The sequence below is a fragment of the Notolepis coatsorum genome, assembly GCF_963971535.1.
Source record: "Notolepis coatsorum genome assembly, chromosome: 1".
Lineage (NCBI taxonomy): Eukaryota > Metazoa > Chordata > Actinopteri > Aulopiformes > Paralepididae > Notolepis > Notolepis coatsorum.
Genome location: NC_140165.1, coordinates 4,928,233 through 4,953,265, shown reverse-complemented (window position 1 = coordinate 4,953,265; position 25,033 = coordinate 4,928,233). Strand labels below are relative to the sequence as shown.

Here is a 25,033-nt window from a genome sequence, read left to right as displayed (position 1 = left end):
GACCCCACCGCCGCCACCCCCCCGACCACCACGACGTTTTGAAAGTAGAAGGAGAACAACGTGGTCCTCAGCGCCGCCCAGAGGAGACACAGGAACAGGAACACGCTCTGGAAACTCAACCGCTTGTGTCCGTAGCGCAGGATGAGCCACAGCTGCAGGTATATGAAGGCAAACAGCAGAGAGTAGAGGCACGTGTAGACCGCGGTCACGCTGAGCTCCACGGGTGGGGAGACCACGGCGTGAGGAGGAGGAGACGACGATGATGATGTGCCCGCCGGGGGCTGCAGGGTTAGGGACCACCGGACCTCCTGCTGCTGCCCGATCATCTCGTTTGATGACGAGCCTTCTTCAAACCCAGTTTGTATAGAGAGCAGTCGTCTGGTAATCCGGAGGTTCTCCCACCACCACCACCACCACCACCACGGTTCGATGATTCCCACTCGTCCCCCGGGGGGGGGGGGGGGGGGGGGCAGCGTGTGTCGAAGTGTCCTTGTCGAGCAGAGACACACTTAACCCCTTAATTGCTCCCGATGGGCAGGTTGGCACCGCACACGTTATTTATGAATTGAAAAAGAACGGGAGTGGTTCTTGTATTAGTAAACAGATGGATATAGCAAGTTAGCATAAGGATACATTTAGTATATCTGTAGATTGTATAGTATAGCATTGTAGAGTATAGTGTACATAAGACCCAGTGCCTCATCCGTAGCTAACAGTGTATTGCACTATCGCAGGACCTTAGCATGTCTTACCATGCTTTTTGTAAACTTTATGTACATTATACCTGTTAAATGTCTTATTCTTATTACTTGTATTATTGCACAAATGTCTTATTCTCATTCCTATTCTTATTACTTGTATTATTGCACAATCACTGCGGCCCGCATGACCCCCCCCCCGCATTTCACTGTATATGCTTGTATGCCGTGACAAATAAAACTCTTGATTTGACTTGACTTGAATGTGTGAGTGAATGGGGTAAAAAATGTGGGGAACAAATTGTAAAGCGCTTTGGATAAAAGCGCTATATAAATGCAACCGTTTACCATTTTTAGACGTTATTCCCTATAATGAAGCACCCCATCCATCTCTCTCTCAGACTATTATTAGATTATACTTGCATATAATCATTTTGCATATCTGTAGAGATACTATATCTATATCGGTAGTACATATCCCCCATCTCTTACTAGTTATGCCGCTAGCCAATATGACTATATGACTACCAGTGTATTTATACCTGTATCATGTACATATTAATATTACAACTCTGTGTACATGCATCTGATTAGCACTATTATTACTCAGTAGTACTAATTTATATATGTTATACCCAGTTTAACTGTACATTGTATTATATTACTATTGCACTTTACTGTTACATTTGCACTCTTGGTTATAGATGATACACTTATTTTCGTTGTACATGTACTTGTGCTGTCATTGATGACATCAAATACATTTGAATATAATCTAATCTAATTATCGATTGTCCCAATCAGAAGACGACTGCACCAGAGATGCATTGATTGATTGATTGATTGATTGATTGATTGATTGATTGATTGATTGATTGATTGATTGATTGATTGATTGGTTGAAGATTCAGTCTCACCTCACGTCATTCCAAAACCTCTCGGAGCAGCAGGAGGCAAACAGTCCGAGACAACAACAAGACAGTTAGATGCGCAGACATTATATTGTTCTCAAAAGAATCACGGTAAACAATTAAATTAGGTCAAACTTGGGGATGATGCTGCTGCTGTTGTTGTGTTGATGAGTTGTTGATGTGGTCCGGTAGAAAACATCCATACAAAATAAATAGAAAAGCTGTTAATGAAGTGCTGGAGGAGGTGTTTTAATCCGATAGTTGGTGAAAGAGAGAGGGGGTTACACACACAGACACGAAGAAGAGAGAGAGAGAGAGAGAGAAAGGGAGAGAGAAAGGGAGAGAGAGCTCTGCTCCTCGATGCAGAAAAACAACTTGAGGGAAGAAAATTATCAGCTGAGCTGCAGCAATGATGACCCCGCCCCCTCACAGCTCCATAGCGCCCCCCTCTGGAGTTCCCGATATTTTTTTTAATCAATTAAATTCAGTTCAATTCAATTCAAATGACTTTATTGGCATGCCGTAACTTGTACATGTTGCCAAAGCAAATGATTATAATATGAACATAAAACATGGATTACAAAACAGATATCAATGTCAAAGTACATAAAAAAATATCATCATAAAATAAAACTTCAAAATATTACGGCATAAACGTGTGTCAGGTGACAGTCACTCACTGTCCCTCAGTCTATGGCAGGCAGCAACATAGGCCGCTGCTAGCTCACAGCTTGTTGAGTCCTCCCCTAGTAGGGCTGGTCATTTTTCTGTATCTGGTAGTGTAAGAAAACCTTTTGTTATTAATAAAAAAAAAATTAAATGCGTTTCTCTAATCTCTGGTTTTCTAACTTTCTGCGGTTCTTCTATATGCTGTAGCTAGGCTCTGGTGAAAATGTAGAATAGATTCACCGCGCAACATTAGAAACCCGTGGGTGTACGAGGTCTTAAAGCAATTGTATATAATTTCTCCTTAGTTGAAAGTAGGCCATGGTGATGATTCAAAACCAGATTCAAACCCTGCTGAAACCCAATGGGCGCCGTGTTTATATTGAATAGACATATATGGGAGAACCGTGTGCTTCTATGTTCCACAGTTCAGTTGTTAATAGTAATAATAGTTCTAATCTAAATTATCACCAGAGATAAAGTACTTCAAGCACCCTCCCCCCCACCCCACCTACCCAACCTCCTCCAATTTACAGTTTCTTCCCCTCAAATGTATATAGGCTATTCTCTTTTTAGACTCTTTTTGTACTCTTAAACAGTACTGTATATTTGTAAATCTGGTATGTCATAAATGTATAGATGTAGCAGTACTGTCTGTCTGTATGTCATGTATGTCATATTATGTTATTATGATGAATTGAAAATGGGGGACCCTGATGTAAACAAGACGAAAGTCTTTCTCTGGTCTGCATCCAGGGCGGCACGCCTCGCTCTGCGCTGCTCTGTGAGGAGTAGTGTTGGAGTGATGCATGCCGCGCTGACCTGGATGACAGTGGAACAGAGGATGGCATGTAGCCTGGTAACTTTTTGTTTAATATCTGTAATACTGGGAAACCGGAGGGTTTGCACTCACAACTGTACCCAACTAATATGAGACATGGATATAGCACAAGGCAAGCATTAGATGCATGCTTTACTTTACCTCTACCAAAAACAAATGCTTTGAAAAAGACGGTAATGTATAGAGCAGTTGCTTATTGGAATAAAATACCCAGAAATATAACTGTGATAAGGAACAAATTTATGTTTAAAAAAAAGTTTAAAATTGCGCTCATGAATAATGAGTTACATTTTGGCCATTGACTTTTGAAATTAGTATGGAAATATAAAGGTGATCGGTGACTTGAGAAAAGTTATGCTATAATATGAGTTCAAATCATATATATGATTTTGATCTGTTTTGTTCTTATGGACTGAATATGTAATTTGTATTTTATGGTTGAGAATTGTGATATCTAACTTATGAATATTGAGTGAGCTTTTATTCACTGTTTTGTTCGTTGTGATGTTTTCTTGTGAGTACTTCAATGATTTTTAATATTTTTAATGTTATTGGACCCCAGGAAGAGTAGTCTCACTTTGGTGTAGACTAATGGGGATCCACAATAAAACAATAAAACAATAATCCCCTTAACAATTGTTTGTATTGAGCTGTACTGTATTGTACAATGTTCAATCAATCAATTTTACGATGAATTGAAAATGGGGGACCCTGATGTAAACAAGACGAAAGTCTTTCTCTGGTCTGCATCCCCTTAACAATTGTATGTATTGAGCTGTACTGTACTGTACCCATTCTGCAATCTGTTAATAAAGTTTTCATTCATTCATTCATTCATTCAATCAGGAACCAGAGGGGGCGGACCCTACCCTACCCAAACCACTAGCTCATTGGTCACCTCCTCACCCAGCCCCCGTTGAAGATCTCTCACCCGATTGGTTTACAGCTGCAGAAGCACCCGCCACTCTTGTCCAAAATACCTCTAGCCGATTGGCGGTCCGAGACCACGTGGGTTTGTGTATCAGGAAGCGAGAGACTTCAAAACATTCGCATCAAACCACCGTTTTTTAGTAATATTATTATAGTAATAAATAATCAGTATAACTTAACGTTATGTTTATTAGTAATATAATAGTAGATATATCTGATAGTGATACTGTAGCGTAGCCTATGAGTACAACTGACCTGTATTAGTAATTATAGTAGTACTAGTCAATATCTGATAGTGATGAGTTGTAGTCACAATACCAGTATACATAGAGATTGGAGTATTTTCTTACCAAGGTTTCTAGTGGTATGATTGTCTAAAGACCACCGTGTCTCTATCTACATGTATCTATCTACATGAAGACACACTTTACTCTGCAGGATTTCAGAAGTTGTCCTGGTTTTTCTTCTGGTTCTGACAGCAATCGACCAGACGAGACAAGCTGGGACTGTATTTCCATCCAAGGTAGTTAATATGACTATTTATCAATTGCTTCAGTCCTATATCAGTAGCAGTAGTAGTAATTAGTAATAGTAGTGGTATGTAGTAGTAGTAGTAGTAGTAGTAGTAGTAGTAGTAGTAGTAGTAGTAGTAGTAGTAGTAGTAGTAGTAGTAGCAGCAGTATGAATGAATGAATGGAAACTTTATTTAACAGATTGCAGAATGGGTACAATACAGTACGGCTCAATACACACAATTGTTAAGGGGATGCAGACCAGAGAAAGACTTTTGTCTTGTTTACATCAGGGTCCCCCATTTTCAATTCATAGCGACATTTATGACATACACAACATACATGACATTTATGGCATAGGAAATACCATGACATCATACAGTATTAGTACTGTTACATTTGTGACATATACGATATGCAAATATACAGTACTGTTACCCTTAGATCCTGACAGAGTATATACATATGATGGGGATGGGACTGTACATTAGGAGGGGGTGGGTGGGTGGGTGGGAGAGAAATATACATACGGTGGGAGAGAATATATACATACGGTGGGGAGGAGACTGTACATTAGGGGGGTGGGTGGGTGGGAGAGAAATATACATACGGTGGGGAGAGAATATATACATACGGTGGGGAGGAGACTGTACATTAGGGGGGTGGGTGGGTGGGAGAGAAATATACACACGGTGGGGAGAGAATATATGTGCAGTGGGAGGAGACTGTCTATTAGGAGGGGGTGGGGGGGGGGGATTGGACATTTACGGTGGCCAGTTTCTAATTGCAGCCTCCCGTCGGTGCTCTTTAAGAACGGTTTTGAATGTGGGTAGGATTCACATTCCTTTACAGCTTTGGGTAGGGCGTTCCACATTGATGTGGCATAATTGCAAAACGTGTTTAGTCCCTTGTTTGAGCCGAATCTGGGTTTAACATGATTTGTTGAGCTTCCTCTGGTGTTGTGGTTGTGGTATTCACTGATATTTGGAAGTATTTTGACATGTACATGGGTACCTTAGTCATATAGTGTATACCTTGTAGACCAGGTAGACCAGGCCATTGCAAGTTGCTGTACTCTGTTGTCTACTCTAAGCCATCCTAGGTTGTCAAAGTGGGCAGGGGTGAGGTGGGTTCTAGGGGTAAGGTCAAGTAGAAGTCTGACCAGTTTGTTTTGATGTTTGTAATCTTGTTTTTAGCGCCTTTGAGGTGCTTTGGTACCATGCGGTGCAAGCATAGTCATAATAATAATTTAGGACCTGCTCCGAGGTCATCAATTGGCACACATGCAATGCATGCATGCAATTCGTATCTGCGATTAACCCATCCCGTCGTCCTTCCCCCCCAAGGGCAGCCGGGAGCAGACAGGCGTCAACGTGAGCCGCGCCAGGGGACCAATCCAAGTGCTCCTGTCCGTCTTCGTCAAGGACGCCACAGCGTTAGCGATCTTGTTGTTAGTCGTAGTACCCTTGAATGAGTGCTCCTGCCAGAGTCTTCAGGGTATTCTTGTTTACCAGAGAGGAGATCCGGTACAAGAATCTAGTCTTCATCGTGAATTTTAGAGAGATGTTCTCCAGCGTGGTATGGTCCTGTCTCCTCTAGAGAGATGTTCTCCAGCGTGGCGTGGTCTGGTGGTCTGGTGGTTCTGCTGCTGAGCTGGACCCAGGGGGGCTCGGCGTCGGACGACTCATCTAATCTGACTCGCACGGCAGACGACTTCAGAGAGCAAATCAACGCTGGAAAAACCCTCTTTGTCTACTTTGGCCACCAAGGTAGGCTGCTTCAACTGTTCTGTTGGGTTCTGTTCCACATGTACAGCCAAAATGTCTTAGCAAAGGCTGTGGAACTCCCTCTCCCCCTCCATCCGAGGCTCTGATTGATTGATTGATTGATTGATTGATTGATTGATTGATTGATTGAAACTTTATTAACAGATTGTAGAATGGGTACAATACAGTACAGCTCAATACACACAATTGTTAAGGGGATGCAGACCAGAGAAAGACTTTCGTCTTGTTTACATCAGGGTCCCCCATTTTTAATTCATCAGGACATATATGACATACATGACATACAGATATTCAGTACTGCTACATCTATACATTTATGACATACCAGATTTGCAAATACAGTACTGTTTGTGATACAGAAGGAGTCAAGAAAAGGGAGTATATACATTTGACGTAGAAACTGTACATTGGAGGAGGTTGGGTGGGGGGGGTTGGGTACATTGGGATATTGTCAACCATACTGGGTAATTTACATTGGAGGTGGTTGGGGGGGGGGGGGGGGGAGAAACACTGTATAAACAAGCAAAACTGTACATTGAGGGGGGGGGGGGGGGGACACTGTACAAACAAGCAAAATTGTACATTGGACTATTGACAACCATACTAGGTAAATGACTGTACATTGGAGGGGGTTGGGTTAGGACATTTACAGGGGCCAGTTTTGAATTGCAGTCTCCCGTAGGTGTCCCTTGAGAGTGGTTTTGAAAGTGGGTAGTGATCCACATTCCTTTACAGCTTTGGGTAGGGCGTTCCACATTGATGTGGCATAATTGCGAAACGTGTTTAGTCCCTTATTTGAGCCGAATCTGGGTTTAACATGATTAGTGGATTTGTGGAGCTCCCTCTGTGGTGTTGGTGTTGACGCCATCAACCTCTTCAAAATCAACCTAAAAACACACCTGTTCACACTTGCCTTCACGCAACACGGCCCCGCTCCCATGTAGCCCACCCCCTGACTCTTTTCTTTTAAGCCACAGATCCTGTTGTTTTTGTTTTTGTTAATTTTCTTGTTACCGTTTCGTCCAATCGGATAGCACCTTGCTTCCTTTTTTATCTTATTTGTTTTATTTTTTCCTGTTACTATACATATATATTCATATTTTTTACCCTTTCTTTTATATAGCTTCTTTCTCTTTGTACAGTGTCCTTGAGTCTGAGAGAGGCGCTTCTCTCTTTAAATCCAATTTATTATTATTATTATTAAAATGGTAGAATGGACAGCATTTATATAGCACTTTTATCCCCGTCTCTCTTGGTTACACTCTTCTCGTCTTTCTTTGTCTCTTTGTCTGTCTCTCTCTCTCTCCCCCTCTCACTTTCTTTCTAGTCTCTCCGTCTATCTCTCTCTTTCTGATTCAGTTGGAGAAGTCTTCTGAGGCCTTGATGGATTATGGGATATCGGTTGCCACGGTAATCTAGTCTGCCTTTTCTACCTCTCCCTGCCTGATAATTAAAACAAAGAAATTACCTTTCGAATGACTGCACTCATTTCATAATAATCTAACTATGAAGGAAGGAATCTCATTATGTCTTTCCTTTACATATCTAGAGATAACTGTTCATTAACCACAGCACCTCCCATCTCTAGAGCACTAATATAACAACACCTCCCATCTCTAGAGCACTAATATAACAACACATCAATATCTAGAGCACTAATATAACAACACATCAATATCTAGAACACTAATATAACAACACCTCCAATCTCTAGAGCACTAATATAACAACACATCAATATCTAGAACACTAATATAACAACACCTCCAATCTCTAGAGCACTAATATAACAACACATCAATATCTAGAACACTAATATAACAACACATCAATATCTAGAGCACTAATATAACAACACATCAATATCTAGAACACTAATATAACAACTAGGGATGTCCGATATTATCGGCCGATATCGGCATTAAAATGTGATATCGGAAAATATCGGTATCGGTTTTCAAAAATTATAATTATTATTTTCTTTTTTACATTTCTATAACCTTTATTTACCCAGGCAAGCAAGTAAGAACAAATTCAGATTTTATTTATTGTCAAAAGTATGAATAATGTTGTGTTAATTCCACAACAAGAGATATGTAATGTTAATTACCTGAAATTATTCCGTTTTTTGGGGGGGGGGGGGGACCCTGCATATATCGGTATCGGAAATTAAGAGTTGGACAATATCGGTATCGGTAAAAAAGCCAATATCGATCATCCTTAATAACAACACATCAATCTCTAGAGCACTAATATAACAACACATCAATCTCTAGAACACTAATATAACAACACATCAATCTCTAGAACACTATTGTAGCTGAGGGGTACAATTCCCTGACTGTATTGTTAGATATGATATTTAATACCACTACCTCATGTACTTTAACTTCTGGCCACCCAGTACAAGATATAAGTATGATGAACACTTTCCCACCTGATGAAACGAACCAACACAAATGTACCAAATCGAATATTTAATACAGCAAAAGGTGTATACAACATTCACTTAATTACATTTATGATTTGAAATATTGGATATGCACTTTTATGGCAAATGAGTATTCGTAGGTAAATCAACATTGAATGTCCAATCTCTGGTTGCGCAGGGAGTAAGTATACAACCTGGAATATTTAGGAAACGATAGCGATGGTACTTAAATGATTATAGCTGGATACACTAAGGGGGGGGGGGGTCCCGCTGGTTGTAAGACAGTAGGAGGGGGGGGTTAGAGAAGCCGCTGGCGGTATCCCATCTGGCCGACGGTGTCTTGGGAGAATCCAAAGTCTTAGACACAGTGCCCACAGAACCTCGGGCCGCAGACGAATACAGCTGGACCCTCTGTGGAACGGTATCTGCCGGTCCACAACGGAGAGACGTGGTGCGACCTCACGTGTAGAGCGCCGCCTCACCTGGAGTCCTCTCCGGGGGGTAATTCCAACACTCGACAGTGTTGGCCTTTATCCATGGAATAATCAAAGCACACAAAGCATAATCCAAGAGCCGTGGAAGGCTCGCCGTCGTCGGGTAGAGTAATCCAATATACAGGTCCAGTCGCTCTTGACCCGGAGCTCCTCGGATGCAATCACCACTAGGGGTCTGACCAGCCTGGATAAGCGTCCAGATAACGTCAGGAACGATGGGGGTACTGATAACTGTAGAACTCGAACCGAACGATGCACCATACATAAATAGACTATTATTAGCTTAATAGAATACGTCCAACTCGACGGTATGGTGCCAAACTATGACCATTCAACTATTAATCTACACGATATCTCAATGCCTATTCTGGGCCAAGTAGGCCCTACTACACCGCACGTGCGTCGTGGGGAGGCTTTTGCGTCTGTCACTCTGTTGGAGGGTAAAGAACTGGACTAAAAGAAAGTTCTACTTTACGAGCGCCATATATATATGCGCTATGAACAAATAGTACCATTCGTATTTCGCCCGGCATATTACTGCGCGGAACCGGGGGTTGCCTCGACATGTTAGGCGGCACGATTGAACTTGGACCTAGGGGTATGGCAACCTGGCGCCAGGTTCTCGTCCAATGGTAGAATGAAACTATTATGGGCTGTTTAGTAGAAACGGGGATATTCAATGCATATTGTACAAGGAATATACAGGGGATATCAAACGATATACAAATACAATTAAATATATATATATAAATAAATATACATATTCGGTTTAATCTGATCCTTCACAACAGCCGCCCCCTAATTAGTCCCACCTAATTAGCTAAGCAGAGACAGATTAACAGCACTGTCTTCCACTCAAGGTCCGCTGTAAGGGTCAGTCAACTCACAAAGTCATAGGGTCATGGTCATCATCGATAGTATCTGGGAGTCGGGGCAGTTCTATGAGCCTCGCCACGGGCCGTGTGTAGGTGCGCCCTTGGACGAGTACTTCAGCTGCTCGGACCTTGCCATCGGCACCGGTGATCACTTTGCTTACGCGGCCAGCCGGCCACATAGCTCTGGGGAGTGACTGGTCAACTATCATGACGACTGTTCCTTCTGTCAAATTGTCTCTCTTTTACCCACTTCTGGCGGGTCTGTAGAGACGGTAGGTAGTGAAGTAGGAAGCTGCTCCAAAACTTGTCAGCTAGTACTTGGCTGTACCTCCACATTCTTCGGCCGTTCGCTTCTTCGGGCCTGTACATTGTCTGGGGTAGCGCGGGGTCCAGCCGCCCCATTAGGAGTGTGTTGGGGGTGACTGGGTCGACATCTGCTACATCACTGGAGACGTAACCGAGGGGCTTTGAGTTCAATACTCCCTCGATCTCCGTGAGGACTGTCATTAGGACTTCCTCTGCCACAGTCTGGGCTCCGAGTACGGCATACAGGGCTGTCTTTATAGAACGTACTTCTCGTTCCCAGGTTCCACCGAAGTGGGGTGCGTTCGGGGGATTAAACTGGAAGTCAACCTGGGCTGGAGCGAGGTGGGTCTTAAGTTCTGGGCCCATAGCTTGGAAGCTCTCTCTCAGCTCTCTTTCTCCGCCTTTGAAGTTGGTCCCGTGATCAGACAACAATGTAGACGGTTGTCCTTTCCGTGATATGAATCTCCGGAAGGCCATAAGGAATGAGTCTGTGCTCATGGTCGGAAGGAGCTCGATATGTATCGCTCTGGTGGTCATGCATTTGAATACAATACCCCACCGCTTCTCGGTGCCTCTTCCTCTCTTTATATACAACGGGCCAAAACAGTCCATGCCTGTGGAGTGGAATGGCTTGTCGCCGATTCGGAGGCGACATGGGGGTAGGTCAGCCATCCGTGGTATGCTGGGCTGCGCGCGCCACTTACGGCAGTCTAGACAGGTTCGCTGGAAGCGGCGTACTGCTTCTCTCCCTTGCAATATCCAATAACGACGTCTGATCTCCGCGAAGACTCTCTCTGCTCCTGCGTGGTGCACATCCTCGTCGTATTTCTTTATGATCAGCTCTGTGACCTTGTGTCGGCTGTTCAAGACGATCGGGTGCTTAATGTCATCTGGTAGATCGGGGGCTCTCCGCAGACGACCACCCACTCTGATGAGATTATGTGCGTCACTCTCTGGTGCCAGGTGAATCAGTCTGCTGTCTGATGGGACGGGGTTTCCTCCCTGTAGACAGTCTAGCTCATCGGGGAACGAGTCTCTCTGGGCTCGTTGTAGTAGAAGAAGTTCTGCTTCTTCGTAGTCAGCTGCTGACATGTCAGTGGTGGACTGAATCTCTGGGTGGTGCCGCAGGAATGTTCTTTGTTGCGCACTCTCTAGGGTAATGCAGTCATCTATGTTCGGGTCTGTGGAGGCGACAGTGCTCAGTCCACAGAACATAGGCTTCTTGTTCTCAGCCTCCTCTCTACTTGCTTCCCTCGGGGTGGGCGTAGGCCAATCTCCTTCCGGGAGCTGGAGGAATGCTGGTCCGTCACTGTAGATGTTGCGACGGGTTAGGTCATCCAGGGACATTCCCCGGGTGATGACGTCAGCTGGGTTGTGTTTGGTATCCACATACCTCCAGCTTGCTTCTTCTGTTAATTCTTGAATCTCGGTGACTCTGACTCCCACGAAGACTTTGTATCTGCATGAATCAGACTTAATCCATGTGAGTACTGTCGTGGAATCTGACCACAAGATTGTTCTATGCACCGGAATGGTGAGTTCACGTTGGATTAACGTGGCTAGATGCGCTCCTGCGAGGGCTGCGCAGAGCTCTAGACGTGGGATAGATTGTTGCTTATGTGGGGCTATTCTTGAGCGGGCCAGTATGAAAGCAGTGTGTATCTCTCCTCCCATCTCTTGGGCACGCAAATAGGCAACCGATCCGTAGGCTACTTCGGAGGCGTCGCTGAAGACGTGTAGCTCAATCTCGCATGTCTCTGGCCTCACTGTGGATGGGAAGTAGCTGCGGCGTATATTGACACCTGGGAGTGAGCGGAGTTCCGTCTCCCACTCTCTCCATGTTGAGGCAAGGTGTGCGGGTATTGGGTCGTCCCAGCCCTGGTCCTTGTCCCATAGTGCTCGTACAATCATCTTTGCCCTGGTGGTGTAAGGTAGAATACATCCCAGCGGGTCATATTGTCTGGCGAGTGTTCTGTACACACTCCGTCTGGTGGTCGGTATCGCCGCTGACCTTCCTTGCTCTGGGGCCAAGGGTTTGTGTCTATAGTGGAGCGAGTCTGTTTTGAAGCGCCAGACTAATCCTAGTGTCATTTCTTGGGCTTCTCCTGGGATTGTCGCCATCCAGGTCTCGCTGCTGGCAGCCTTGTCTGCGGAGGAGAGGCTGCGCAATACGTGCGGGTCACTGCTGGCCCACTGCCTGAGATCAAAGCCTCCTTTGATTAGGGAGGCGCGTAACTTGATTAGGAGAGCCTCGGCTTCTTCTTGAGTCGAGGCGCTTTGTAGACAGTTGTCTACGTAGAAACTGTTCTTCACACTGTGTTGGACCTCTTCATCTGCTGCTGGGTCCTCTGTGACGTGTTTCTGTAGTGCAAATGTAGCACAGCACGGGCTGCATGTGGTTCCGAAGGGGAGTACTTCCCACTGGTAGATGGATGGGTTCTCATCTCCGATCTTCTCTCTCCATAGGAACCGTAGCAGAGGCTTGTCCTCCTCTACTAGTCTCACTTGCAAGAACATCCCTTTGATATCCCCGCTTATAGCCACCTTGTCCTGGCGGAAGCGCAGTAGCACGCCTAGTAGGGAGGGGCCGAGTGTGGGGCCGGGCAAGAGCTCTTTATTCAGATTTTGGGATCCGATCCGGTAGCTGCAGTTAAACACAATGCGATCCTTGCCATTGTGATGGACCTTGTGATGCGGCACGTACCATGATTCGGTCGTCTGATCGGCCTCTTTAATGTCAATCTTTGTTACGTGTCCCGCTGTGATTAGCTTCTCAATCTCAGCTCGGTACACACTCTGTTGAGCGGGGTCTTTGGCTAGGCGCCGCTCTGTGTTCAGTAGATAGCGCTCCGTGGCGTCTTTCTTTGCGTGAAAGGGGGGCATTCCCTCTTGCCTCAGGAGTGGAGTTGCGTATCTCATCACTGTCTTTCTTTTCGTTCTTAAAGGGCATTGTCTCTAGGGTCCATAGCCTCTCGACATGCTGCAGGAGAGTGGTGTCTTCTTCTGTCGTTCTGGAGTGGAAGCAGCTAGTGGCTGCGGTTCGGTTGAGAGATTTAGCGAGGGGGCCTTGTAATGTCCATCCTAGGCGGGTCTCGACTGCTGCAGGACAGCCTCGGGGGCCTGTATGGACCCGGTCAATCGGGACTATGAGTTCTGCATGGTCGGAGCCTATCAACAGGGTCGGGGTAGCGCCGTCTATGAGCGGGATAGGTAATTGGCGCAGGTGCACATATTTATCCATCAACTTGGTGACAGGGTAGGTGTACTGCGAGAGTCCTATTTCTTGGCTGGTGAAAGCATTTGTGATCTTGTACCGTCGCTCTGGCTGCCCGTTGGCTGCGATAGTGAAGGAGACATTCTCGCCCTTTATCGTCTTTAAATCTCTTCTTATTGTCCGAATCGTCATTTCGTTCTTGCTCCCCCGCAGTCCCAGCTGAGTCGCAGCGGAGGCGAGCAGAAGGGTCTTCTCTGACCCGTCATCAAGGACGGCGTAAGTGTCCATGACTTTATCCTGGTAGCTCAATGTCACACGGACTACCTTTAAGAGCACTTGAGCTCCGTTGGTGCTGGCGGGGTCAATGTACATGACACTTGCCTTGGTGCCGCTCCGTGGTGCAGGTATAGGCCGTCTTCCGTTACTATCGTGTAGTATATCTAGATGGGCTCCATCGCACCGGCTGCACCTTTTCTTTAGGCGGCATTCGGCTGCCATGTGGGGCCGCGCACATCGATAACAGCACCGGTTGGACTTTATCCATTGGCTCACTTCTTCTGCATTCATCTTTGTGAATGAGTCACATTGTGACAGCCAGTGTTCTTTCTCACAGTAGGGACACGCTATCTTCCACTTCTCCTTTCTCGAGGGGGTGCTGTGACTCTTACTGCTCGGTACTGACTCTGATTGGTGCATGACAGTCACCGATCTTCTTCCATCACTTATTCTCCTGGGTCCCTCTCTGGAGCTTGGCGTGCTCCGCCCGAAGGTGTCCAGTCGTAAGCTGCTGACCTCTCTCGCCAGGAAGTCGGCCAGATCAAGGAGGGAGGGCTCGGGGCCGTCGGGATCTCGGTAGTCCCTCTGCCGCCGAAAGCGCTCCTGTCTTGCGGGTGGCAGCTTCTCCAAAATCCTCTCAACGTTAGAGTTGGCGTACAGCTCATGCATGCCCTTCTCCCGTTGAGCTCCCAGCATCCCCACCAGGGACTGCACTTTGATTGACAGGTCGTCTAGTGAGCGATTGTCCGTGGCTGGGGGTAGGCGGTCAATATGCCTTATCTCCTGGATTACGTAATCCCATATACGTCCATATCTTTGATCCAGCGCTGCAAGGGCCGCTGTGTATGGGGTCGAGGAGGTAGCATAGGCTAGCGCTATATTGTGCGCTCGCGGTACTTTCAGGTGCTTCAATAATATTGCATACTTGTGGCGTTCATCAGCGACCTCCACCATCATTGTCTCTAAGCACATCCGGAGCTCCGTGTACTGTGCTCGACTCTCATAGGCGAAGTCTGGGAATGACGGCGTGGCGTTGTATGACGCCGTGGATGGCTGATACATCGGCGAGCGTTGGGGGAGAGACCTCCTGGGCGAGTCCCCTCTTGCGCCTCGCTGTGGGCTGGTACTGGCAGGGTACCATGGCCCGCTGGTCCAGGTACTGTTCCTCGGGGCTGGTCGTGCGTTGTGCTCACCCGTAAATAGAGTCGGGGGTCTGTAGCGCAGCGCCGCGGGGGTATAGCCTGGACTGTATGGGACCTCCTGGTCCGGTGGAGTACTGTGCTGTCGTTGGGCTTGATTCTCCTCTTCTCCCTCTTCTTCTTCTATCAAATCTTCCAGATCTTGTAATCGTTTATTTAGCTTCTCCGCAGTGTAGGCCGCTCCTTCCTTGTAGCTGGGTCTCGCTTGGACCGGTATGGGAAGGGGGTCTGCGGGGGGTCTAGACTCGGTCTGTTGGTCAAGTTCAGGGTCGCTTGCTCGTTGCGGTGACGCTGCTCTTGACTGCTGTCTCGACGAGTTCCTTGAGCCCCTGGCGGAGGGAGAGGGAGTTGTCCTTTTGATCAGCTGCTCTATTAGTTGCGCTTGTAGTCTGTCGCGCTCTGCGTCTCTTTGGGCACCGGCAGCGGCGCGCTGGGCGTCGGCCCGGTCTCTTGCCATATTCTCTTCCATCTGGAAGCGTCTCATCTCCAGACTTGTGCGCTGTTCTTCGCTCCGTTGCTGTGCTTGGAGGTGTTCGCGCTCGCTGGTCGCCTGTGCTTGGAGACGTTCGTGCTCGCTAAGCGTCTGTGCTTGGAGCCGATCGCGTTCGGTAGAGGCTGTCAGGCTGACGAGGAACGCCTGTTGTAGTATCCTCTCCGCTTCGCTGGGGGAAGGCGGTAGTGGAGGTGAGCCGCTCCTGCGTGAACCGCTCTTGGGGGTACTCGTTGGGGAGTCCTGGAGCTCTAGTTCCTCGGCGCTCTCCTCTTCTTCTTCCGTGCAGAGTTCTCTCTCTGTAGGGTTGTCTTCCTCCCGGGGCGTGTCGGGGACTACTTCTTTAGTAGTGGCGGGGGGTAAAGGCATGTCAATTCCCTCCTGGTCCCCACCGTGGGCTTGGTCAGTTACATTAGGACCTACTAGGGCCTCTGTGGTCGGGGAAACCTGGTCGTTAAGGTCAGACATAATTTTACTTTCTACTTTTACCACGTTTACCGTTTGTCGAAGGCTAGGTAGTTGACTGACAGTGTAGGCCTCTAAGTACTGAGGTGTCTGTCGTCTGCGCCGCGGGCGTTCTAGGTTAGGAGGATCGTTTCGTGGAGTGTTCATCATAGACCATTTCGATATTAATAACACTATATTAATATTACACTAGTTACCCTCCGGCTCGAAGGACCAATTGTAGCTGAGGGGTACAATTCCCTGACTGTATTGTTAGATATGATATTTAATACCACTACCTCATGTACTTTAACTTCTGGCCACCCAGTACAAGATATAAGTATGATGAACACTTTCCCACCTGATGAAACGAACCAACACAAATGTACCAAATCGAATATTTAATACAGCAAAAGGTGTATACACCATTCACTTAATTACATTTATGATTTGAAATATTGGATATGCACTTTTATGGCAAATGAGTATTCGTAGGTAAATCAACATTGAATGTCCAATCTCTGGTTGCGCAGGGAGTAAGTATACAACCTGGAATATTTAGGAAACGATAGCGATGGTACTTAAATGATTATAGCTGGATACACTAAGGGGGGGGGGGGGGTCCCGCTGGTTGTAAGACAGTAGGAGGGGGGGGTTAGAGAAGCCGCTGGCGGTATCCCATCTGGCCGACGGTGTCTTGGGAGAATCCAAAGTCTTAGACACAGTGCCCACAGAACCTCGGGCCGCAGACGAATACAGCTGGACCCTCTGTGGAACGGTATCTGCCGGTCCACAACGGAGAGACGTGGTGCGACCTCACGTGTAGAGCGCCGCCTCACCTGGAGTCCTCTCCGGGGGGTAATTCCAACACTCGACAGTAGAGTAATCCAATATACAGGTCCAGTCGCTCTTGACCCGGAGCTCCTCGGATGCAATCACCACTAGGGGTCTGACCAGCCTGGATAAGCGTCCAGATAACGTCAGGAACGATGGGGGTACTGATAACTGTAGAACTCGAACCGAACGATGCACCATACATAAATAGACTATTATTAGCTTAATAGAATACGTCTGTTCTGAAGGATCAGATTAAACCGAATATATATATTTATTTATATATATATATTTAATTGTATTTGTATATCCCCTGATATCCCTTGTATATTCCTTGTACAATATGCATTGAATATCCCTTCTAGTCTACTGAACATCCCATAATAGTCTCCATTCTACCATTGGACGAGACCTTGGTGCCAGGTCGCCATACCCCTCAGACCAGGTTCAATCGTACCGCTCAACATGTATGGACAAGTCCTAGTTCCGCGTAGGAATATGTCTACCGCACCACTAATGGTACTATTTATTCATAGTGCGTATATATACTGCGCTATTAAAGTAGAACTTTCTTTTAGTCCAGTTCCTTACCCTCCAACAGAGTGACAGACGCAAAAGCCTCCCCGCGAACCACGTGTGGGCAGTAAGGCCAATTCGGCCCAGTATCGGCATTGAGACATCGTGTATATTAATATTTGAATAGTCATATTTGGCACTATATCGTCGAGTTGGACGTATTCTATTAAGCTAATAATAGTCTATTCATATATAGTGCCTCGTGCGGTAAGAGTTCTATAGTAATCAGCACCCCCATCGTTTCGGGCATCAGCTGGACGCTTATCCAGGGTGGTTGACCCCACGTGAAGCTGCACCCGAGGAGCTCCAGGCCAAAGAGCGAGTGGACCTGTATATTGGATTATTCTACCGACGACGGCTAGCCTTCCCCGGCTTGGATTATGCTTTGAGTACTTTGATTATTCTATGGATAAAGGCCAACACTGCAGTGTGTTGGAAATACCCCCCCCGGAGAGGACGACAGGTGAGACGGCGCTCTGCACAGTGAGGTCGCCTCACGTCTCTCCGTCGTGGACCGGAGGACGCCGGCCACAGAGGGTCCAACTGCATTCATCTGTGGATCGAGGATCGTTGGGCACCGTGTCGCACAACTGTGGACTCTCCCAAGATACCCTCGGCCAGACGGGATCCAGCCAGTGACTCTCTAACCCCCCCCCCCCCTCCAGCTGTCCTACAAGCAGTCGGAACCTTCCCCTAGTGTATCCAGCTATATAATCATTCAAGTATCATCGCTATTGTTCCCTAAATATTCCAGGTTGTATATTTGCTTCCTGCGCAATCAGATTGGACATTCGATATTGATCTACCTACGAATACTCATTTGCCATAAAAGTGCATACTATTTCAAATCATAAATGTAATTAAGTGATCGTTGTACATACCTTTTGCTATGTATTAAAACTCAAACTTTCGATTTGGTACATTTGTGTTGGATCCGTTTATCAGGTGGGAGTGTTCAACATATTCATACCTAGTACTGGGTGGCCAGAGTCTAAAGTACAAGAGGTAGTGGTAGTAAGTATCATATCTAACCATACAGTCAGGGAATTGTACCCCTCAGTTACAATTGGTCCTTCGAGCCGGATGGTAATCAGTGTAATATTAATATAGTGTTATTAATATTAAAATGGCCTATGATGAACACTCCACGAAACGATCCTCCTAACCAACAACGCCCGCGGCGCAAACGACAGCTCCCTCAGTACTTAGAGGCTTACGCTGTCAGTCAACAACCTAGTCTTCTACCAACAGTAAACGCGGTAAAACTAGAAAGTAAAATTATGTCTAACCCTAACGACCAGGCTACCCCGACCATAGAGGCCCCTATGGGTTCTAATGTAACTGACCAAGCTCACGGTGGGGACCAGGGGGAACCAGACATGACTTTACACCCCGCCAATACCGAAGAAGTAGTCCCCGACGAGTCCCGGGAGGAAGACAACACTACCGAGAGAGAACTCGGCACGGAAGAAGATGAGGAGAGCACCGTGGAGATAGAGCTCCAAGACTCCGCACGGAGTACCCCAAGGGACGGCTCCCCTATACAACCGTCTTCTCCCAGCGAGGCAGAGAGGACACTACAGCAGGCATTCCTCGTCAGCCTGAAAGCCTCTACTGAACGCGATAGACTCCAGGGTGAACGCGATCGATTGCAGATACAGCAACGGAGCGAAGAAGAGCACATACGCCTGGAAATAAGACGCATTCAGATGGAAGAGAATATGGCAAGAGACCGGGCCGACGCCCAGCGCGCCGCCACCGGTGCCCAGAGAGAATCGGATCTCACCAAGCGTGAAGCCGAGCGCGACAGAGCACAAGCGCAACTAATAGAACAGCTGATCAGAAGGACAACACCCCCTCCCTCCACCAGAGGCTCCAGGAACTCGTCTAGACATCACTCCAGGGCGGCATCCCCTAACCGAGTAAGCGACCCTGAACTTGACCAACAGACGAGGTCTATACCCCCCGCAGACCCCCTTCCCCAACCGGTCCAAGCGAGACCCAACCACCGGGAAGGAGCAGCATACACTGCGGAGAGGCTAAATCAGAGACTACAAGCCCTGGATGACCTAACGGAAGACGAAGAGGAAGAGGAGGAGAACCACGCCCGACGACAGCACAGTACTCTACCGGACCAGGAGGTCCAGTACAGCCCAGGCTATACCCCCGCGGAGCTGCGCTACAGACCCCCGACGCTATTCACGGGTGAGCACGACGCACGACCCGCACCGAGGAACAGCACCTGGACCAGCGGGCCATGGTACACAGCCGGTACCAGCCCACGCCAAGGAGCAGGAGGAGACTCGCCTAGGAGGCCTCTCCCCCAACGCTCGCCGATGTATCAACAATCCGCGTCATACATTGGCACACCTATGGTACCAGACTTCACCCAGGAGAACCGGGCCCAGTATACGGAGCTCCGCATGTGTCTGGAGACAATGTTGGTGGATGTCATTGATGAACGCCATAAATACGCGATACTACTGAAGCATTTAAAGGTACCCCGCGCGCACAACATAGCGCTCGCCTACGCCACTTCCACGACCCCATACACCGCAGCGCTGGTAGCGTTGGACCAGAGATATGGACGTATATGGGATTACGTGATCCAGGAGATCAGGCACATCGACCGCCTACCCCCAGCAACAGACAATCGAGCACTGGACGACCTGTCCATCAGAGTGCAGTCCCTGGTAGGGATGCTGGGAGCGCAGAGGGAAAAGGGTAGGCATGAACTATACGCCAACTCAAATGTAGAGAGGATCTTGGAGAAGCTACCGCCCGCCCGACAGGAGCGCTTTAGGCGGCAGAGAGACCACCGAGACCCTAATGGCCCCGAACCGAACCTCCTCGATCTAGCCGACTTCCTGGCGAGAGAAGTCAGCAGCTTACGGCTAGATACATTCGGACGGAGCACTCCTGGCTCCAGAGAAGGAACCAGGAGACTAAATGATGGAAGAAGATCGGTGACTGTCATGCACCAATCGGAGTCAGTGCCAAGCAGTAGGAGCCACAGTACCCCCTCAAGAAAGGAGAAGTGGAAGATAGTGTGCCCCTACTGTGAGAAAGAACACTGGCTGTCACAATGTGACTCATTCCCCAAGATGAATGCGGAGGAAGCGAGTCAATGGATAAAGTCCAACAGACGCTGTTTTCGCTGTGCGCGATCACACATGGCAGCCGAATGCCGCTTAAAGAAAAAGTGCAGTCGGTGCGATGGAGCCCATCTGGACATACTCCACGACAGTAACAGACGGCGGCCTCCACCCGCACCATCAAGCAGCAAAGCAAGCGCCATGTACATCGACCCCGCCAGCAGCAGCGGAGCCAGAGTGCTCTTAAAGGTAGTCCGTGTGACATTGAGCTACCAGAATAAAGTCATGGACACTTACGCCGTCCTTGATGACGGGTCAGAGAAGACCCTTCTGCTCGCGTCCGCTGCGGCCCAGCTAGGGCTGCGGGGGAGCGAAAACCAAATGACAATTCGGACAATAAGAAGAGATTTGAAAACGATAAAGGGCGAGAATGTCTCATTCTCTATCGCAGCAAGCGGCCAGCCCGAGCGACGGTACAGGATTACAGACGCTTTCACCAGCCAAGAAATAGGACTGTCGCGGTACACATACCCCGTAGCCAAGCTGATGGAGAAATATGTACATCTACGCAAGCTACCGATCCCACTCATAGACGGTGCTACCCCGACACTGTTGATAGGCTCCGACCATGCAGACCTCATTGTCCCGATAGACCGGGTTCATACCGGACCCAGAGGCTGTCCTGCAGCAGTCGAGACCCGCCTAGGATGGACTCTCCAAGGCCCACTCGCCAAATCTCTCAACCGAACCACAGCCACTAGCTGTCTCCACTCCCGAGTCACAGAGGGAGACACCGCACTCCTGCAGCATGTAGAGAGGCTATGGACCTTAGAACAAATGCCCTTTAAGAACGAAAAGAAAGACATTCGCTCTAAAGACGACATCTACGCCATTAACCTCCTCGAGACGGGAACAAAGAGAGTCCCAGTCAGCGGCGTGTTGAGATACGCCACGCCACTCCTGCGGCGGGAAGGGATGCCTACCTTTCACGCAAAGAAAGACGCCACAGAGCGGTACCTACTAAACACAGAGCGGCGCTTAGCCAAGGACCCCGCCCAAGAAAGTGTATACCGCGCTGAGATTGAGAAGCTCATCACAGCGGGACACGTCACAAAGATTGACATTAAAGAGGCCGACCAGACGACTGAATCGTGGTACGTGCCCCACCACAAGGTTCATCACAACGGCAAAGACCGCATCGTGTTTAACTGCAGCTACCAGATCGGATCCCAAAATCTGAATAAAGAGCTATTGCCCGGTCCTACACTCGGCCCCTCCCTACTAGGCGTACTACTCCGCTTCCGCCAGGACAAGGTGGCTATCAGCGGGGATATCAAAGGGATGTTCCTGCAGGTGAGATTAGTAGAGGAGGACAAGCCCCTGTTGCGGTTCCTATGGAGAGAGAGGCCAGGAGATGAGCACCCAGCCATCTACCAATGGGAAGTCCTCCCTTTCGGAACTACATGCAGCCCATGCTGTGCTACATTTGCACTACAGAGACATGTCGCAGAGGACCCAGCAGCGGACGAAGAGGTCCGACACAGTGTGAAGAACAGCTTCTACGTAGATAACTGTCTACAAAGCGTTTCGACCCAGGAAGAAGCCGAGGCTCTCCTACTTAAACTCCGCGCCTCTCTGATCAAAGGCGGCTTTGATCTCAGGCAGTGGGCCAGCAGCGATCCGCACGTACTGCGCAGCCTCTCCTCCGAGGACAAGGCAACGAGCAGCGAGACCTGGATGGCCACAATCCCAGGAGAAGCCCAAGAGATGACACTAGGACTAGTGTGGCGCTTCAAAACAGATTCGCTCCACTATAGACACAAACCCCTGACCACGGAGCAGGGAAGGTCGACGGCAATACCGACCACCAGACGGAGTGTGTACAGAACACTCGCCCGACAATATGACCCGTTAGGATGTATACTACCGTACACCACCAGGGCAAAGATGATTGTACGAGCATTGTGGGACAAGGACCAGGGCTGGGACGACCCCATTCCCGCACACCTTGCATCCACCTGGAGAGAGTGGGAGATGGAACTCCACTCACTCCCAGGCGTTAATATACGCCGAAGCTACTTCCCACCCACGGTGAGGCCAGAGACATGTAAAATGGATATACACGTCTTCAGTGACGCCTCCGAGGTCGCCTACGGATCAGTAGCCTACTTGCGGGCCCAAGAAGAGGGGGGAGAGATCTACACAGCATTCATCCTCGCCCGCTCGAGAATAGCCCCACGCAAGCAACAGTCTATCCCACGTCTAGAGCTCTGCGCAGCCCTCGCAGGAGCGCATCTAGCCACGCTCATCCAACGTGAGCTCACCATTCCGGTGCATAGAACAATCCTGTGGTCAGATTCCACGACAGTACTCGCCTGGATCAAATCGGATTCATGCAAATACAAAGTCTTCGTGGGAGTCAGAGTCACTGAGATTCAAGAGTTAACCGGAGAGTTAACCGGAGAAGCAAACTGGCGCTATGTTGATACAAAACACAACCCAGCTGACGTCATCACCCGGGGAATGTCCCTAGATGACTTAACCCGTTGTAACATCTACAGTGACGGACCAGCATTCCTCAAGCTCCCCGAAGGAGATTGGCCCACGCCCACCCCGAGGGAAGCAAGTGACGAGGAGGCTGAGAATAAGAAACCTATGTTCTGTGGATTGAGCACTGTTGTCTCCGCAGACCCCAACATAGACGATTGCATTACCATAGAGAGTGCGCAGCAACGGACATTCCTGCGGCACCACCCAGAGATTCAGTCCCCCGCTGATATGTCAGCAGCTGACTACGAGGAAGCAGAACTGCTTCTACTGCAACGAGCCCAGAGAGACTCGTTCCCCGATGAACTAGACTGTCTACAGGGAGGAAAGCCCGTCCCATCAGACAGCAGATTGATTCATCTGGCCCCCGAGAGTGACACACATACCCTCATCAGAGTGGGTGGTCGCCTGCGGAGAGCCCCCAATTTACCGGATGACATTAAGTACCCGATCGTATTGAACAGCCGACACAAGGTCACAGAGCTGATTATAAAGAAATACGACGAGGATGTACACCACGCAGGAGCAGAGAGAGTCTTCGCGGAGATCAGACGTCGTTACTGGATACTTCAAGGAAGAGAGGCGGTGCGACGCTTCCAGCGAACCTGTCTAGACTGCCGAAAGTGGCGCGCGCAGCCCAGCATACCACGGATGGCTGACCTACCTCCATGTCGCCTCCGACTCGGCGACAAGCCATTCCACTCAACAGGCATGGACTGTTTTGGCCCGCTGCACATAAAGAAAGGAAGAGGCACCGAGAAGCGGTGGGGTATTGTATTCAAATGCATGACCACCAGAGCGATACATATCGAGCTCCTTCCGACCATGAGCACAGACTCATTCCTTATGGCCTTCCGAAGATTCACATCACGGAAAGGAAAACCGTCTACATTATTGTCCGATCACGGGACAAACTTCAAAGGCGGAGAAAGAGAGCTGAGGGAGAGCTTCCAAGCTATGGGCCCAGAACTTAAGACCCACCTCGCTCCAGCCCAGATTGACTTCCAATTCAACCCCCCAAACGCACCCCACTTCGGTGGAACTTGGGAACGAGAAGTACGTTCTATAAAGACAGCCCTGTACGCAGTACTTGGGGCCCAGACTGTGGCGGAAGAAGTCCTAATGACAGTCCTCACGGAGATTGAGGGAGTATTGAACTCAAAGCCCCTCGGTTACGTCTCCAGTGATGTAGCAGATGTCGACCCAGTCACCCCCAACACCCTCCTGATGGGGCGGCTAGATCCCGCGTTACCCCAGACAATGTACCGGCCTGAAGAAGCGAACGGCCGACGAATGTGGAGGTACAGCCAAGTATTAGCCGACAAGTTTTGGAGCAGTTTCCTACTGCACTACCTACCGTCTCTACAGACCCGCCAGAAGTGGGTAAAAGAGAGAGACAATTTGACGGAAGGAACAGTCGTCATGATTATTGACCAGTCACTACCCAGAGCTATGTGGCCGGCTGGCCGCGTAAGCAAAGTGATCACCGGTGCCGATGGCAAGGTCCGAGCAGCTGAAGTACTCGTCCAAGGGCGCACTTACACCCGTCCTGTGGCGAGGCTCATAGAACTGCCCCGACTCCCAGACACAATCGATGATGACCATGACCCTATGACTTTGTGAGTTGACTGACCCTTACAGCGAACCCTTGAGTGGTAGACAGTGCGGTTAATCTGTCTCTGCTTAACTAATTAGGTTGGGACCAATTAGGGAGCGGCTGTTCTGAAGGATCAGATTAAACCGAATATATATATTTATTTATATATATATATTTAATTGTATTTGTATATCCCCTGATATCCCTTGTATATTCCTTGTACAATATGCATTGAATATCCCTTCTAGTCTACTGAACATCCCATAATAGTCTCCATTCTACCATTGGACGAGACCTTCGTGCCAGGTCG

General features: G+C 48.3%; 2 protein-coding genes across 2 annotated transcripts in view; one reads left to right on the top strand and one right to left on the bottom strand.

Annotated features, from left to right (window-relative positions):
• Positions 1–326, bottom strand: part of gpr137c (G protein-coupled receptor 137c) — a gene marked incomplete at both ends in the record, with an annotated part of 25,294 nt that extends 24,968 nt beyond the window's left edge. The window contains 1 exon segment of the mRNA XM_084330191.1: positions 9–326. Coding sequence (XP_084186317.1) covers positions 9–326 — 318 coding nt within the window.
• A 3,955-nt stretch (positions 327–4,281) lies between these two features.
• txndc16 (thioredoxin domain containing 16) overlaps positions 4,282–25,033 on the top strand; it is a gene marked incomplete at its 3' end in the record, with an annotated part of 45,183 nt that continues 24,431 nt past the window's right edge. Inside the window, exons 1-3 of the mRNA XM_084330179.1 lie at positions 4,282–4,569; positions 5,905–6,327; positions 7,673–7,755. Coding sequence (XP_084186305.1) covers positions 6,162–6,327; positions 7,673–7,755 — 249 coding nt within the window. The 5' untranslated portion in view covers positions 4,282–4,569; positions 5,905–6,161. The remainder of the gene's footprint in view (positions 4,570–5,904; positions 6,328–7,672; positions 7,756–25,033) is intronic.